An 18,145-nucleotide genomic window follows, 5' to 3' on the forward strand; every position below is an offset into this window, starting at 1 on the left:
TTACCGGAACCGCACATGGACTAAGAGACTCGCGTACATACCCTTTATCAAGCAACTCATGAACTTGACGCTGAATCTCCTTGGTTTCCTCAGGGTTGGTTCGGTATGGCGCACGGTTTGGTAGGGAAGCACCTGGGATCAAGTCGATTTGATGCTCAATACCGCGCACCGGTGGCAGCCCCGGTGGCACTTCCTTGGGAAACACATCAGAGTACTCCTGCAAAATGTTAGCAACAGCAGGGGGCAAAGAATGCTGCATATCGTGAAGTGAAATCAAAGCATCTTTGCATACCAAAGCATAGGCAACTGAAGGTGATGCAATCGACTCATTAATATCAGATTTAGTAGCAAGTAAGCATTTGGGTTTCAAATTGATTGTCTCAGGTTTCTTGCCATCAGATTGGGCTTTTTTATCACTCTCACATTTGGATTTGGCAGCCTTAGCAACATCATCACGCAAAATATCTTCAGGAGACATGGGATGCAACACAAATTTCTTATCATGGTACAGAAAAGAGTACTGGTTTGACCTACCATGATGCATAGAATCCCTATCAAATTGCCATGGTCTACCTAGCAGAATATTACATGCTTGCATGGGCACAACATCACATTCAACAACATCATGGTAATTTCCAATTGCAAAATTAATGTGCACTAGTTTTGTTACCTTCGCCTTACCACTGTTGTTCAGCCATTGGATGTAGTATGGATGTGGGTGCGGTTTGGTGCTAAGTGCGAGCTTCTCCACCATCTCGCTGCTAGCCAAGTTGTTGCAGCTACCTCCATCAATGATCATGCGGCAACAACGCTCTTTGACGACACACTTTGTTTGGAACAACGTGTGTCGCTGATTTTGCTCCGCCTTCTCCATTTGTGCGCTAAGGACACGCTGCACAATGAGGCTCTCATAGTGATCCGCAAATGCAGCTCCAATGTGCTCTTCCGGTGGCTCATTATCTGCATGGTCAGCCGCAAGCAAAGCAAGTGTATCATCACCGAAATCACTAGCAGAGGAGTACTCACCATCGTTTTTGACTACCAAAACTCGCTTGTTAGGGCAGTCACGCTGCACATGCCCAAAGCCCTTGCAACGGTGGCACTGAACATCTCTCATTCGGCCTGAGGATGCCATTGAAGAAGCACTCGGTGCTGGTTGAGCAGCCTTTGTCGCTGACTTGTCACTAGATGGAGGAGGTGCTGCTCGACTGGTTGTGGGTGTGGAAGATGGAGAAGCAGTACGCCGGCCGGAGGAGTGGTGCGTGTCTGCCATGATGAAGTTTTACCTGCAGAAAAATTAACCTTGGCACTAGCACGTCGTCCCTGCACTTCCCTTTCAGCCTTACAAGCAAGATGAAACAATCGGGTCATATTAGTGTAATCTTTATAGTCTACGATGTCATAGATCTCGCGGTTTAACCCACCCAAAAATCTAGCCATGGCAGCGTCCTCAGTTTCCTCTAAATTACAACGAAGCAAGCCCATTTGTAACTCCTGATAATATTCCTCTACACTTTTTGCACCCTGTCTCAATTGTTGCAACCTATTCAGCAAGTCACGTGCATAGTAAGAAGGAACAAATCTAGCCCGCATGACCCGTTTCAAAGCATCCCAAGTTTGTGGCATGTTATTAGGATTTTTCTTGCCATGTTCTATCCACCAAACCGAAGCAAAATCGGTGAACTCACTCGTAGCAGCTCTAACTCTAGTGTTCTCAGGAAACTCATGGCATGCAAATTTTTGGTCAACAGCAATCTCCCAAGAGAGGTACGCATCAGGATCATATTTTCCATCAAAAGGAGGAATCTTAAATTTAATTTTAGAAAAAGCATCATCATTGTTGCGTACCTCGCGTCGGCGGCGACCACCCATACCTCGTCGATTGTTGTGTAGCCGTCGACGATCTCGAGCATCTCGATCATCTTGTTCAGTGTCAGCAATATATTCATCCTCCAAATTATCCTCGACGTACTCTCCGTCAACGTCATCGTCATTACCCCCACCATTGCCTCCAGCATTGAGAGCATCAAAATGCCTCACAAGAGCAGCAAGGCTAGTGTCAATGCGGGCGACCGCTGTCTCCAGCCCTGTAAGCTTAGTGTTGGTGGAGATCTGCGTGGACTCCAATTGTCCAATCTTCTCATTTGTCACCTGCAAATCTGTATCAAGTCCTTCTGTGTGCTGCTTCACTTGCCTTGTAAAGTATTGGATGATGCCTTTGGTGCGTGGGGAATGAGATGCACCCTCCTCATCTTTATCCTCTGGACCTGCCATGGGTTAGAAATGAAGGACAACAAAACAATGGAGGATGTAATGTAAGCCCTACACAACTATTGGGATGTAGCTTTTGCAAGACGCTCACTCTCACTTCACTCGCAGCTTGTCTCACAAGCTCTTACCAGTTCTTACCTTGCCCACAGGAGGGGGACAGCAACCCACAAGTTAGCAACCGTGGAACGAGGTGTATCGGTGCTGTAGCAACAAGACCTGTCAAGCTGTAGTCGGGTTTGTGGTGGAGCTAGTGGTGGGCTGAAAGCAATGCTCAAGAGAAAACTAGAAACCACGTTAGCCAAAGCAAATTGAATAATCGCTCAAGGGTATAGTGTACAGTGCTGGTCCTAGGCTGGTCGAAGTAGAGACGCGAGCCTAACCACAAAGGACGCCACAAAACACAAACCCAAACAGCAACGAAAACAAGAAACGGTGGTGGAAGGTGGTGACAAAGGGGAATGGTGGGGTGTGCTCGCTGGATCCTCTTTTTTTTTTTTTTTTTTTTTGCTTGCTCTCTCTAGTGCTGAGGAGAGAGACACAACTTTTTTTTTATTTTTTTTTTTTGATATTTTTTTCACAACCAGGAGCACACTGGAACCAACCACAGAAAATCTTATCTCAAACGGACAAAGTATGAAGCTTGTAGAATTTTTTCAAAGTGCTATGCGAATAGGTCCAGAAGCTTCTCGCCACAAAAACAGAATTTTGCAAGAGGAATTTGGCGATTTTAAATTTGCCGAACCCGGATGTAACTTTTTTTGTAGATGTCCGTGGATATATTATAAGCCTAATTTCGAGTCCGTATGAAAAAGATATGATTGTTTTAAGGAAGGTCACTCGAATCAGGGTTCTATTTCCTTTCTAGTGGCGGCAGGATACAAGGCAACTCACAAAAGCTATCGGCAACAGATCAAACACAAATAGAAAGTGATTTGGTGGGTGACTGCGACGGTGGTGACGGTGGTGATGACGGCAAAATTGATGAAGGTGGCGATGTGCGGTGGTGGCAAGAACTCAAAACTCTAATCGCCTAACACTAAGACCAGCAAATTAACACAACCGATCCAATCGAAAACTCAACAAGCCTTAACTAAGCAGTACTAGTAAAAAGGCACAATGGTCTATAGGATCACGGGAAAACTAATCTACTATTTTTTTTGTTGGTCTTTTCTGGACTATAGGAAAAAAAAATTACTGACGAAGGGAAGGGTAAATTCTCTCACCGATGAACCACGCTCTGATACCACCTGATGCGAACCCGCTAGGGTTTGTGGCCCGATCTTTCGATGAGAGGTAAGGGATAACTCGATTAGATGAAGACGACGTTCACGGCCCGACTACAACCGTCCAAAGACGCTGTGCCTTAGCAACCGATACACCGTCTCCAATGGTCGCCGCGAACTTGTGGTGCGCGTCAACCCGGCCACGAGGGCACTCGTCCTGCAAGCAATCGAAGAACAAGCAAGAACAAGTAGGACAAGCACTGAAATTGCTAGATAAAGATGAAAGTTTCGCTATCAAACACAATATGGTGGGGTTCCGATTACAGGCAGATGGGCGGTTTAGCCAACACGCGCGCTGCGAGCCGGTAGCAAGTAGCTATCTTTATCATCAAAACCCGCCTGTTCTTGGTGGCGACTAGAGGTATAAGAAGAGGGGAAGAACGACCATAGAGTCGTGCTCCAACCCTAGGACGCGCCCCTAATGGGCCCAACTTGGATACACAGCCCATTGGGCCAAAAGAGGTGACGCAGCACCATGGACAGAAAACAGTCGGGAGTAAAATGACAATTGCGGCCGCTCCAGAACAGATATGGACATGTGGCTGGATCCATTTGAAAGTAGACTTGATAAGCTTTCCATGAAGTACTTGCACGCCCAAATCGGAGTTCGCATGAAGTCGTGGCGGCCGTCAGAAGTTGGCGCTGCCCTGCAGTCCGAATCCACCCCGCGCGAATCCTCTTCCCTTTGGATCCTCTCCATCGTTCCTGAGTAAAACACGAGTGTACGCGTCTCCGGGGTATAAAGACGAGGAATATGAACTCAAGAAAGAACTCACCTGATAATTTAGTTGACGTGCACGAGCGCGGGTAATAGGACCATCATGCTGTACATGGGGGGACGTGGATGTATCGACGGTGTTGATGTCCTCATCACTGTGACAGTACCCCTCGCACAACACAACTCACCACAGTGCACCATTCCTGGATCATAATCACCCCCTCAATAACCAGAGGCATGGACTCCCCAGCGACCCCCACGGACTTCTCGCCGCTTCTCAGTCTGGTACCCCGCAATGAACCATGTTATAGAAAAGGTAAAGCCGTTGCCCACGCTGGCTTGTGGTTGGCACGGTTAATGTCTCACAACAGTAGCTCGCGAACCGGTCCTTAATTGTCATGAGCACGACCTTCAAAACCATGTGCTCACAACCCACCATTATCAAGTTTTAATTATCAATTAATTATCATAACATGATTAACCATCGTGATGGCAATCTCCCGGCGGGATTTGGCGCAAAAGAACCAGGGGCCAGGGTAGAGCTGACCATTGCGAAGCCGTGGGAGGCGACGGCTCAAGGCAGCGCTGACCAGAGAGGCGGCGCGGCGCTGCCGGAGATGGTGGCGGCGCTGGAGAGAGAGCGACTCGCGGGGAGAGACGGCTAGGGCATGGGAGTTCGAGCTAGGGGTTGGAAACGAAAGAGGAGAGCTTAGGCGTTCTATTTGTAGCCACGGGAGAGAGAGATCGGTCTTGGAACACAAGGAATCGCGCCGGGAAAACCTAGGGTTTGGTGGAGAGATAAACTCAAAAACGAATCCAAATTCGCGTCGAATTCAAAGGGATAAAACCGGATTTTTGGGGGAAGAGATAGAGGAGGATAAGGGAAACAAATCCCCTCAACTAATTTTCGGAATACATGAGAGATAAGGCCGAATTCGGAGGTGAAAAACCGAGCCAACTCGGTCTCAGTTCGGCTGTCCTGAGGTTGAAGATGAACAGTAGTGAGGGACGTCAAACAGACTTTCTCTGTGAGCTTCCTTTACTAGGCCAGATTGAAGGAGGGACCTGAAATGGACTTCAGAGGAGGGATAAGGCCAGCAGAAAGGAAGGGAGAATGGGCCGAGAACTAAAGGTGAACCTTTCCAGTTTCGGCCCGAAAAGGAAAAGGGGATTTTAATTACTTTTCCAATTAAATTAATCACTGAAATGATCCTTGAATTGTTAAAAATATTTCTATTGCTCAAATAATTTTAAGAAAAATCCTGAAAGTACTTGAACACTATAAGTATTTAACAAAATTAAAAGCAGACCATTTAATGATTAATTTAATATGTGAATAATTACTAAAATGTTGTTTGTATTATTAAAATTAAGAATTGAGCTCCGAAAAAATCAAAGAAAATTCCAGAGAGTATAATTAACTATGGAGAATTTAATAAAAATTAAATCCAGCCATACTTTATATTTAGGAAATTTTATTTCCCACATTTAACTTCACTTGTAAATTAATGAATATTTAATATAAATTCTAATAATAATTTATTAAATAATTTATAAATCCTGAAACGAAAATCAGGATGTGACAAATATTTCCTTTTCTTTTTTTTACAAAACCTATATATATTTGAGGGTCTCGGGCGCTGATTTTTGGGTGGTCCGGGGACCACCCGGACCACCCATTGGATCCGCCAATGGCTGAGAAGAGACGAGAGGAGAGGATAGGATAGGATAAGGATGGTGGAAGCTAAAATATCAGGAGAGGAGGGAGAGAGGAGGAGATGAAAAAAATTGAAGGGAGGAGGAGGGAAAAAAATATTTCAAAATATTAAAATTTCGAATCGAATTTTATCATACTAAATGAACTCATGTGAAAAAGTTGTCAAAAACAAAGTTGCAAAACTCATTGAGATCTACCAATTTTCTTTTTGTCATTTCTCCATCCGAGTTTGATTGAACTATATACAATTTGAATTTTAAAATATAAGAAATTCAAATAATTTTTCGGGTAATAAATAATTTCAATTTGGAAAGTTGTCAACAATAAAGCTGTATAACTTCTCAAGTTATAATTTTTCTATATAACTTCTCAAAAACAAAGACCTATAACTTTTATTTGGGTCATTTCTTCATCCGACAAAGTGATTTAAAACATTCTTCACAAAATATACATATCTCTTATATAGTTTATAAACTATAGGAGATATGTAAATTTTGTGAACAATGTTACTATCACTTCATCGGATGAAGAAATGGCCAAACTAGAAATTATATATAATGATGAGTTATACAACTTTGTTCTTGATGATTTTTTCAATTAAAATCATTTAGTATTTGAAAATGTTGTTTGAAGTTGTCATAATTTGAAATTCAAATTCAAATTATTACAACAAAGTCATATAGCAAAATGACCAAAACAAAAGTTTTAGATATTGATGAGTTACATAGCTTTATTGTTGATGACTTTTTCATTTGAAATCATTTATCATTTAGTATTTAAAAATGTTGTTCCAAGTTGTCATAATTTAAAATCCAAATTTTATATAGGTCAATCAAACTCAGATGGAGAAATAATCGAAATAAAATAGGTAGATCTCAATAAGTTATACAACCTTGTTTTCGATAACTTTTTCACATAAGTTCATTAAGTACGATAAAATTCGATTTGAAGTTTTAATATTTTGAAATTAATTGAAAGGAGGGAGGTCGAATGGACTTCTCAGCAAGGGAAGAGCAAAAGGGCTGGCCCATAACAGGCCTTCTTTCATCCCATCTCTTTTTAAGCTTTCTTTTCTTTTTATTTTATTGTACCATTGTGAAGTAACACACAAAAAATCATACTAAATGAACTTATGTGAAAAAATTGTCCAAAACAAAGTTGTATAATTTATTGAGATCTACTAATTTTATTTTGGTTATTTCTCAATCTAAGTTTGATTGACCTATATAATATTTTAATTTCAAATTATGACAACTTAAAACAATATTTTTAAATACTAAATGATTTCAAGTGGCCAAAACAAAAGTTGTAGGTATTGATGAGTTATACAATTTTGTTGTTGATGACTTTTTCAGTTAAATCATTTAGTATTTGAAAACGTTGTTTGAAGTTGTCATAATTTGAAATTAAAATTCAAATTATTGAAACAAAGTCATATAGAAAAATGACCAAAACAAAGGTTGTAGATCTTAAACTTTGTTGTTGGTAATTTTTTCATTTGAAATCATTTACTACCTGAAAAATTATTTGAATTGAAAGGAGGGAGGCCAAATAGACTTCTTGGTAAGGGAGGAAGAAAAGGGCTGGGCCGGCGGCCCGAAGAGGGAGGAGGAGGGAGAGAGGCCGGCGGCCCAAGGACAGAGAGAAATTTTAATTTGTTTTCCATTTATTTTAATAGGATAAATGAACTGCGTGGTATTAAAATTAGTTATTCAGCACCGAAAATTCACGGAAAATTTCAGAGAATTATTTAGATCATGTGGAATATTAAAAAAATATTTCTGGCCATAATTTTTAAAGGAAAATTTTAGTTTCCTCATTAATTCACTTGATTAAATTGCTTTAACTTTTAATATATTTTTCTAGAAATGCATTATATAAATTTATGACGTTTGCTTTGTACCCCTTATGACAAATTAATATTCGTCATGATGTCGCATGGAAATACTTTATGACGATTTCTAGTTGGTATTAACGACGAACACCTTTTTTTCGTCGCTAAGCCACCCCATCTCATACTAATCGTCGTAAAATGGAATGTGCTAGTGACGAATAGCTCCGGCATTATGAGGAATTCGTCATAGAAGGTCATATTTCTTGTAGTGCCTTAAACGGAAACGGCGCCCGATCGATCAGGAATTTCCGTGACCGTTTTCACCCCTAGATAAGGGTCTATGATCTGTCGACTGACCTGATTACCATATTATTAGCACAGCTCATCTACAGGTTAAAGATAAACAGCTATTTCATTATTTCAGTCAAAATCAGCAGAGGCCGATCTTTTATTAGTAAGTATCATTTCTGTTGGGATTTATGCCATCTCAAAGTTTGATTACCCATAAATTTCAGATTTGGTTGGTTAAGGGGCTAAGTTCTTGATTTAAAAGGCTGCATATATCCGGTAATTTCTTAAATAGATTGCACATGTACGTTCAACAAATTAACACCGAACAAAAATAAAAAAAGATGCTTAAAATTAAATAGGGATACGGTCGCCCAGTAATTCATTACTCAAGAATCCAAACAAATCAAAAATCGAGAAAGTCTTAAATAGATGCTGAGGACATCACCCAGAACATGCAAGTTCGACCGTACCTATGTGAATTGGGGAACTGTGGCAGATGTGCCCTAATTTTTGGATCGGCATCTGGACTCAAATTTACTGGGTTGGATGATGATGTTTCAGATGAGTCTGAATGAATCTCTACTACTTAAAAAATTCGGATTGGTGATGGTGAAGCCAAAGCAGATACGCGATCCAACGTAGAAACGTACATCGACACGTTTGGAGCGACAAAAATGAAAAAAAGGGTACACGCTCCTCCGCAACGAAAAAAGCCACGCGCCCCGCACCGCGCGTCCCGCGTCCCTCAACCGCGCCGCCTCCTCGCCGCCCTCGACCGCCGACGCCTCCTCGCCGCCCCGCACTGCCCTCGACCATCTCCGTTGCGTCATCCTCCTCCGCACCGCCTGAGCATCCTTCTCCTCCCTATCACCCGTCGTGCCATCCTTCGACTTGCCAATATCCTCTCTTCGCCCTACAATCGATCCGCGGTGGCCACCGTCGCCGAGTCCCCTTCACCGGCGACATCGTCGTCGTCAGATCCTCTCCTCCACCACCCCCAACGCCGGTCGCGCCATACTGTCCACCGCCGCCACCCGCCACATCGTCGTCCTCCCCATCACCCGCCACCAACGCCTACTCCGTCCAACCCGCCACCAACACCGAATCCTCCACCCACCCGCAACCACCGCCAACGCCCCCGCCGCTGAGTCAGTTCCAGATCCGCCGTCGGGCTGACTCCTACTCCTCCCCGCCGAGGACGCCATCGCCGCCGATGCCTACTACTCCGCTCCGATTCCCATCTAGCAAGCAGAGCAGGGATTGAGGGGGCATCCCTGGTGAGCATTCCATATCCTTTTTGATGAACCCTGAGTTCCTCTCGACACTCACGGCTTTTGTTGCCCCGATCTTTCGGTGAGTTGATGATAACTACGATTTGGGAGAAACGTTGACAACCCGACTACAACCGTACGAGACGTTGTGTTGCGCCTTAGCGATCGATACACCTCTCCGTGGGTTGTTGATCTTGCCGGTGCAGATCAACCCTATTCCTGCAAGCAAATCGAAGTAACAAGCAAGAACAAGATAGAAAGCAACTGAATTGCTAGATAGACAAGACACACAAAGATGAATTGATACACGATAAAGTGGGGTTCCGAACAAGCAGACGGACGGTCTAGCCGACACGCGCGCTGCAAGCGAAGTAGCAATGGCTAAACTTACAATTAATCAAAACCCGAGAAACTCTAAAGGGCTACCTAGCTATTTAAGGAGGTGGGAGGTCCTCTAGGTCGTCCTCCACCTGGTTGGGGTGCACCCCACAAGGGCCCCACTTGGGCCGGGGTCCCAGACAAAGTTACAAGCCCATAGGCCCATTACAGGTGTCGCAGCACCTTGTTTCTTCAGTTTCTGCCGACTGAGATGTAATTTGGCAATGAGGCTGGATCCATTGGAAAGAGGACTTCGAGAGCTTTCCATCAAGTACTCATGGGCCGAAAACGGAGGTCGTATGCAGATTCAGCGGCCGTTTGAAGTCAGCAGTGTAGCAGGTGGCCGAATTGGATTCTGGCACTTGGAGGACTCGAACTTGATATGTTGTTGTTCATCCATGATGTGAGCAACGGATGTATCCGTAGTAGCCATGGTTACATCACTTTTTCTCATTCATCTCTCTATGTCCCACCCATTTTTGCCTGGAATTTTATTGCGTTAACCATAGCTTCTCTTAGAGATCTGGATGATGCTTTTCTCTTAGTTTAATTGTCCCCCCCTCCCCCTAAAAAAAAGTCCAAGTTGGATCTGCCCCTGCTATGGATAAATAAGATTAATCTGAATCACAGGCCCTTCAATCCCTTCTCATTTGTAATCCTAAGCAAATTAATAAGCTACATGGATGTTGTTCTTGTAATTTATTTGGAGTAATCAGTTTAATTGAATCACAATAGCAATGTGTTTCCCCAATTTGGTTTTGTCACTTTCAAAAAAGAAAAAGACATTTATGTTTCACATTTGGTACTCTAGCCAATTTATTTAGTTATCTGCCCAATTTATTCAATTGTTCTGCTGTGTACTATAGTCTAGCCAATTTATTCAACTATTCTGCTTTGGGTCCGCTCGTTATCCATCTGCTCATAGTCGTCCACTCACTGGTGTTTCCCTGGTGAAAGACTGAAGTGGCATATTTTCTTATGATGTAGGACATACGAACTAAGCTCTTGCACGCCGCATAGGTTATCACAATGATATGTGCATGGGATATGTTTAATTACTCAATTTTACATAACGATTTGAGTACTGAACTTTTGGGATATATGTGCATGGGATATGTGCATGGGATATAAAGAACTTCTGATTTTGATTCTGAAGTTATTTCTTATCTTGGGATTCAGATGGCATTTACTTTAGAATTTAATCAAAACACCAGTACACAAGGATTTTAGAATATGAAATTTTGGATGCAGGATGCTAGCGCGGAGAACTAATCCAGTGCCCGAACTCTGCTTGATCTAACGTGGTGGCTGACATTGACAAGTGAATGCTTGTGTGGAACCTCCTGATATTCCAGAATGGCAGATAATCATTTCCTTTGGCTAATTTTCACTGTTATTCATTTCAGCAATAATAATACATTTGTTCCACTATGGAGAAGCACCTGGCCCTTGCGTACATCAGGATCAAGCTAAGGTAATCTTCATTTTATCCTGATGAATCTTAGAGCAAATAGGTCTGCATGGGCACAATGTTCTAAAATACATGGGGAGGACGGTTATTACCAGGAGTGAAAGTCTCCTACTGCAGCATATCAGACTTAATCAGAACCAGGAGTAGTGCACTATAGTTACTTTCTACTCCATCATGCAGATAAACCATGAACCAGTACTGTGTTTTACTACTAAATTTCCCCACCTCCTTTTCAGAATTTAAGACATCATATTCTTATATTTTTTTCTATTCAAAACTATGTGTTATTCTACTTCTATAGGAAATTTCCTATGTATCCTTTTCCTCAAGGTGTTCTGTATATCTCTTTTCAAGATACTTGTATAAGTATGTATTGGTAATTCTTAAGTGGAGTCAATAATCCATAGTTTTACATAGGTTTCCATGATGGAACATGATTTTTTTTTAGGACTACCGACTAGACGAGTAAGGTATTTATCAGTTGAATTTGCCAAAATAGAAAATTTGATCTTCTAGGGCTTGTGATGATGAAGAGACAGTGTGGTCAACCCATTTGGCAAGAGTGAAGGAAATTATTTTGAGGAAGATCGGCATACTGCAAAATGCTCGGTTACTCACAAGGTATTTGTGGAATTGCCTCGTAAATTTTCTGCATGTTAGTGTTCTATATTTTTTCGGCATAAGTATGCATGGTCAAATTATAATTATCGGTTAGTTGTTATATGTTAAATAGTAGAGAAATTTTACCATCCTTGAGGAAGTGAGGTACCAAATAAGAGCCGTAGATTAACCAGAATCGAATGGCTGAGAGGAATCGGTACCTCGCGGTATCGCCCCAGCGTCCACCAGGTACTCCGCATGGATGAGTTCATTGAGGGGCAAAATTGTATTTTCGCGTAGTCAGCGGCGTTGCCTGAGCAGCCCATCCCCTTCCTCTTCGCACCTCACCTCGCCAGGATCTGGCTAAGGGCGGCGGCAAGAACGACTAGGATCCTCGAATTTGCTAGCGGGTAGGCAACAAGAGCGACGAGGAGATGGCCAAAGTGACAAGCTGAGCATGCAAGGATTGGCTCGACTTCCCTCCGCTTGGTCCGCTCCCACCGCTACTGGTTCAGTATCGAGCTAATCCCAGCCGCCCTCGATCTCTGGCTGATCTCTTCCGTGGGGACCTTGAATTGTTCTTTGTTGCTATTGTTCGTTTTCCGCCGGTCCTTCTTGCTGCTATGATTTGTGTTATGGGGTTTGTTGGATCAAACATAAATGGCTGTATGCTACCCTATAAGCTGAATTAGCAGTTCGATATTGATGAACTAAAAACAAGGTAAAAATTTTGGATGTGATGTAAATAATATCGTTTCCTTTCACATGCCTCCTAGTTCCTCCCTCTTGGCCTCTTTTCAGATCTAAGCACCAAACTCAAATTGTTTGCCGTCATGTGAGTTCCCCTTGCAAGGCATCCTACACCTTTTGATCAATCTAATTTCACTGCGGCATCTGTTTCTTCTTTTTGTTTTCCCGTTTTGTCTGTTTCGCGAGAGGAGGTAATCGTCGGGCTTGTGCAGATCGAGAACAGGACGCTCAGCGAAGCGGTGCTGGATTCCATCATCGTCGAGCACGGGGTCTCGCCGGCGGTGAAGATGAGCATAGCGGCCCGCGTCTCGCAGCTCCTGAAGGCGGAATCCACTGCCGGCCTTGATGCGATAGGCGGCCGCGGCGGGGTTAATGCGATGGCGCCGCGGCGGGAGACCACCTCGATGCGGCGCCGCCGCGGAGGCCTTGATGCGACGGCGATGCGGCAGATGGAAGGGAGAAGAAGAGGGTGGCACAGAGGAACTCGTTATTGGTCGAGTGGGCGGTGATAAGCAGCGGTACCTCATTTTCGTTAGCCGATCATACCCCTGCTAAACCAACGGTTAGATTAGATTGGTACCTCATGGTACCTCGTAGTACCTCCTCAAGGATGGGAAAGATGCTCTAAATAGTAATAAGACCCAGGATAACCTCAGGATGCATGGGGCTGAAAAGTTATAAATGAGATGCATTTACCTCATCATGACATATTTTCCTTTGGCATTTCTTTTGTATTATGGAAAATAAATCAGTCTGAACTTCTTGGTTCCATACTTGCAGCATTAACAACTAATGAGAAGTTTAGATAAAATAAGTGTGTATATTTGTGTATTGCTTGTAAATATTCCAATAGCGATTGTTGCATGCTTTGCCAATCAGTTAGGTACATGGACCCATGTTCAATGGGAGACGTAGATAATCTTGGCATCAAAACATAATCTTGAACTTACCTTTTCAGTTACCCATTATAGAATATTAAAATTGCTAACATACTGTTATTAAGTGAACATCAAATATTCTAATATATTACTATTAAATCATTCGAGAACAGAGTGCTTAGGTTGTTTCAGGATTTCCTATCTTAGTTCACAGGTCCTCATTCTGAAGCATTTTTCAGGCAAAAACCAACTGTACTGGTTTCTCAATTGAAGAGAGAATCATTTGAAACAGACCCTCCTAGCAATCACTTTGTGGATACTTTCAGAAAACAGCACCCAAATGATGATGCTTTTATTGAAGAAACAACAATTGTTGAACCTTCGTGTAATATTTGTTGAACCTTATGTGAGATTGTTTTGTTTTGTTCTGAATTGCAAACCGCAGCTTGTGTCCTTGGTGCACTTTTGTTTTGTTCATGTATGTATTTGTGTGTGGTGTGGATGAGCTATGCACTGAATAGGATCCCCCGCGTCGGTGTGGACGTTTGACCTTTCTGGTGGTTCTTGCAGACCTGAGTAGCTAGGTTGGATCCACTTGTGATGTAGTCTATGACTTTGCATAACGTTATTTGCACTGACACTATGCAAATACTTATTGTAGTTGTTTTGTGTAACATTATCTCGACAAAGTATGAAAAGCAATATGCATTGACATAGATGTATATCATATTAATATTTGCCTTATTAACGTTTTCTTACCACGGAATTGCATTCCATGATTATTTAACATGATTTCATCCGGTGTGATTTTTCCCGTTGCAATGCACGGGCACCTAACTAGTATCGATGAAAACCAATCTGTCCAAGGTTGAGGCAAAATAGTACCTGAGTTATATAGAGGATTTGAGATTGTAAATCGTCACCAATCGCATGGAGTATCCTGTGGTTGCTGGTCCTCTCTAACACCTCTGTATGGTTAATTTCTCTGTATCGTTAATTTCTACCAGAGAGATGAGACCGATCTGTATCTCTCACCATTACTGCTGATCTTTTTTTTCTCTTTTTTTTAAGAGGGACCATTACTGTTGATCTGCTGTAGAGAAAAAATAGATGGGCTCAAAGAGCCCACGAAGTTAGAAGGCAAATTAGCCCACCACATTAGATTTGTGCGTACGGCCGTGATAGTAAAATTGATTTAATCAACGATTAGATTTATCTAGTTAACATGTAAGCTCGTAGAAAGTACCCAATTAGTATAAATATTGATATTGATATTGATTGATTAATTGATGATGCTATAGTAAATATGTGCTAATTATGAATTAACTAGGCCTAAAAAATGTCTCATGAATTTGCTCTCATTTAAACAATTAGTTTTATAATTAGTCTATGTTTAATACTCTAAATTAGCGTCCAAACATCCGATGTTATAGGGAGTAAAGTTTAGTCCCTGATCCAAACAACACCTCAATCAGACGGCAGCGAAATTTTTGGTGACGTGGCCCGCGCGATTATCGCCCCCTTCCGCCATACTTTATATTCCCCGATATTCGGTGCAAAAAGCAAAGTCAGAATTGCATAGGAATAAGCAATCAGATCCATCTAATTAGATATGAAGATTTGAATTTGTATCAAATGCACTTAGCAGTATGACCGTTTAATGAGGGCATCATTTGTTCTCAATCCATTTCTCCTATATTACAAACAGACGGCTACTTACATGCACAACAGATTGGTGCAAATCCTCTGCGTGTCAGTGTCACTATATGAGAGAAATTCCAGACAACTCTAGTATAATGTCACTCTGCTGATTAAAAATAATGATGAATTTGAAGTTTTCTGTATTATTTCACGTGTTATTTCTAGGAGCATACAAAACAGCACAATTCTTGGTGCTGAATTTACATTGCCAGACAAGTTTGCAATTAATAATAGGTTCCTTAATAATATATACATACTTGAACATATAAACTCATATACACAAGTAGTGAGATGTCGTTGTGAAACCTTATTCCAACATTCAAGTAGGGAGTTGGGATTGCTCAGATTCAAGCATCTATGAGGGGCATTATGAAGAAGATTACCTTTTATCACAATTATCAATCGCAACGCAATGGGCCAACCCTTATGCCTTTCTTATGTGCAATGGCCCGCAGTTCCTCTGACAACAAGCTGTCCTCGATGATTACCTGAATTAATCGAGTGGCTTCCTGTGCAAATAATTCAACATCGGCTGCTGCAATGCTAAGGCAGCGAGTGATGTCGATGACCTCCACTGACCGGCCACAGTATCTGAGCAACGATACCAAAGATCCTCGAGTGAGGCACCTGCAACCCCTGAGCCTGATATCAATTAGATTATGGCAGGACGATAGCATGGCACCAACCTCCTTGTCACTGAGAGTCTCGTTGTATGACAAATCAAGACGGCGAAGGCGGCGCATGCTCTGGCTGAGGAAGGTAAGCAGTCCAGGCTCCCGTTCCACCACATCGCAGTTCACCAAGGCAAGCTCTTCGATACCAGCTCCAGTGGTTGTGCGTGCGAGGGACCGGAGTCCGTCGCCAGTGATGAGCACACAGCTCTGAAGCCGGAGCGCAGCGAGGCTATGCCCGCCATTCTGGCTTTGCTGACCTTGCTCGGCCTCGGCACCGATCGCTAGGAGGTGGTCATTGTGCAAGTCGAGAGGGAGGCGGAGGTCTAACGTGTGCAACGCTGCGCCACGCTGGTGGATGAACCGGTGGAGGGCCTCCCGGCTGCCGCCATCGTACACCAGGAGTGACTTGAGCACACGGCAGCGATCAGCAGCGAGGAGGAGGACGTGGTCAGAGACGGAGCGACAAGCACGGAGCTCTAGCGCGAGCAGGCCAGCAAGGCATCCCGCGAAGAACTGCGACGAGGGCCCGTCCCCAGTGCCGTCACAGGCGCGCAGCTGAAGCCACTGGAGGTTCCCACATCGTCGCCACAACCACCCGATCCCTCGGTCGCCGGAGCAGATGCCGCACAGAGACAGCCTCTCTAGAGGCAAAGTGCCAATGGTCTCACCGTTGCCGTCGACATCATCAGAGCTCCATCCGGCGTAGTCAACGGCGGCGGCGGCAGCGGAGTTGACGAGGTAGAAGGATTTGAGGCGGGGCAAGAACGCAATCCAGCAGAAAGAGAGGGGACGGAGGGCGGTCAGGTGAAGCGAGGTGAGGCCGTAGAAGGCTGGGCAGGCAGCAACCAGCGCCGCAGGCGAGATAGCCGAATCAGGCAGGAACCTCAGCCCGGAGAGCTGCGCGGCCGACGGTGAAGACGCGACCACGAGCAGCATCGCGTCCGCGACCTGGGCGGTTGCGGCTGTGCAGACCACCGCCAGGGCGGAGAGATAGGGGAACCGAGACAGCAGCGCAGAAAGCGGCGCCAACACCGAGGCGTCGGAGGAGACCGGCAGGCGGAGGGTCAGGGAGGCAATCGACGCGCGGAGGAGGGCGTACCAGCGGCGGGAGACGAGGGACACAGCCGGCGCGGAGGCGCGCGGCAGCAGGCGGAACACCTCCTGCAGCAGGTCGTCGCACAGCGCCGCGTCCATGCCGACGCCACCGCCGCAGCATCCGGCAGCGCGACGGCCTCCGCCGCCGCCTCCAGCGGTGGGGCGGGAGTTTGTCGGCGCCGTCGTTGCACGCCGGGGACTCAGCTCGCCATCGGATTTGGGTGGGGCCACGGCGCGTGCGTTGGATTTGGGGAAGGAAGGTAGGGGAAGGAAGATAGACCTGTGGCTTGCAAGATTGGGTATTTGGGTGGGGGAAAGAGGAAGGATTGAACGGGGATTGAGGCAGGTGTTCTAACGCGGGGCCCAGTGGACCCAACGCGCGAGCCTCCACGTCTCTGTCGGTTGTGTGGGTTCGGTGCGGCTGCTGTGCGGCCGTGCGTACCGTCGTGGTAGAACTCGGCATTTACTGCTGAATCCTATCTAGCTATAAAGTTATTTTCCACTAACTTCTTAACCTTAATATGCAAAAATACTATATCATCATCCACTAACAAGATGCCACATTATCATCCACTAATTAATAAGATGACACATCATCATCCACTAACAATCATCACATTTAAACATCATGCAAACATACTATAGTGTATCTTTATAGAAGTTTAACATGCAAAGATGTCACATCATCATCCACTAACAAGATATCACATCATCATCCACTAATTAACAAGATGACACATCATCATCCACTAACAATCATCACATTTAAACATCATGCAAACATACTACAGTATATCTTTATAGTTTTTATAATTTAAGAGCTTTTCAAATACAAATATGTTAAATTATCATCCAACATAATTCACATGATGTTTCAATGTATATCTTTATTATGTTTTATGATATCCTATATATACGTATATATAGTATATATAGTTCATCCTCATTTAGTGATTAAATGATTAATCTATGGTCTGAATTATCTTTCTCCTTTTTTTCCTCTAATTAAGTCATATCACATCAATTGTTTTTAGTCTTTAGATAATTAATCTACGGTCCAAATTATCTCCCTACTTTTCTTCTTCCAAAATCATACCACCTTACTTTTTACTTTTGAATCACCATTCTACATACTATTTAAATTTAAATTATCATAAACCACATTAATTTACTTAATCTGATGTTATCTAGCTATTTTACACGTTATTTTTTT

At 43.6% G+C, this 18,145-nt stretch overlaps 1 protein-coding gene across 1 annotated transcript; it reads right to left on the bottom strand.

Moving 5' to 3' along the window:
• Nucleotides 1-15,068: 15,068 nt before the first annotated feature.
• Nucleotides 15,069-17,240, bottom strand: LOC127758343 (uncharacterized). Its single transcript, XM_052283898.1, has one exon. It carries the CDS (start codon nucleotides 17,029-17,031, stop codon nucleotides 15,562-15,564), a length of 1,470 nt encoding a protein of 489 aa, XP_052139858.1. The 5' UTR covers nucleotides 17,032-17,240; the 3' UTR covers nucleotides 15,069-15,561.
• Nucleotides 17,241-18,145: the final 905 nt, after the last annotated feature.

The sequence above is a fragment of the Oryza glaberrima genome, unplaced genomic scaffold, assembly GCF_000147395.1.
Source record: "Oryza glaberrima unplaced genomic scaffold, OglaRS2 ChrUN-Ctg38, whole genome shotgun sequence".
Classification (NCBI taxonomy): Eukaryota; Viridiplantae; Streptophyta; class Magnoliopsida; order Poales; family Poaceae; genus Oryza; species Oryza glaberrima.

Coding starts and splice junctions, on each gene's coding strand:
- LOC127758343 (XM_052283898.1), bottom strand. CDS start 17,031: ATGGACGCGGCGCTGTGCGACGACCTGCTGCAGGAGGTGTTCCGCCTG.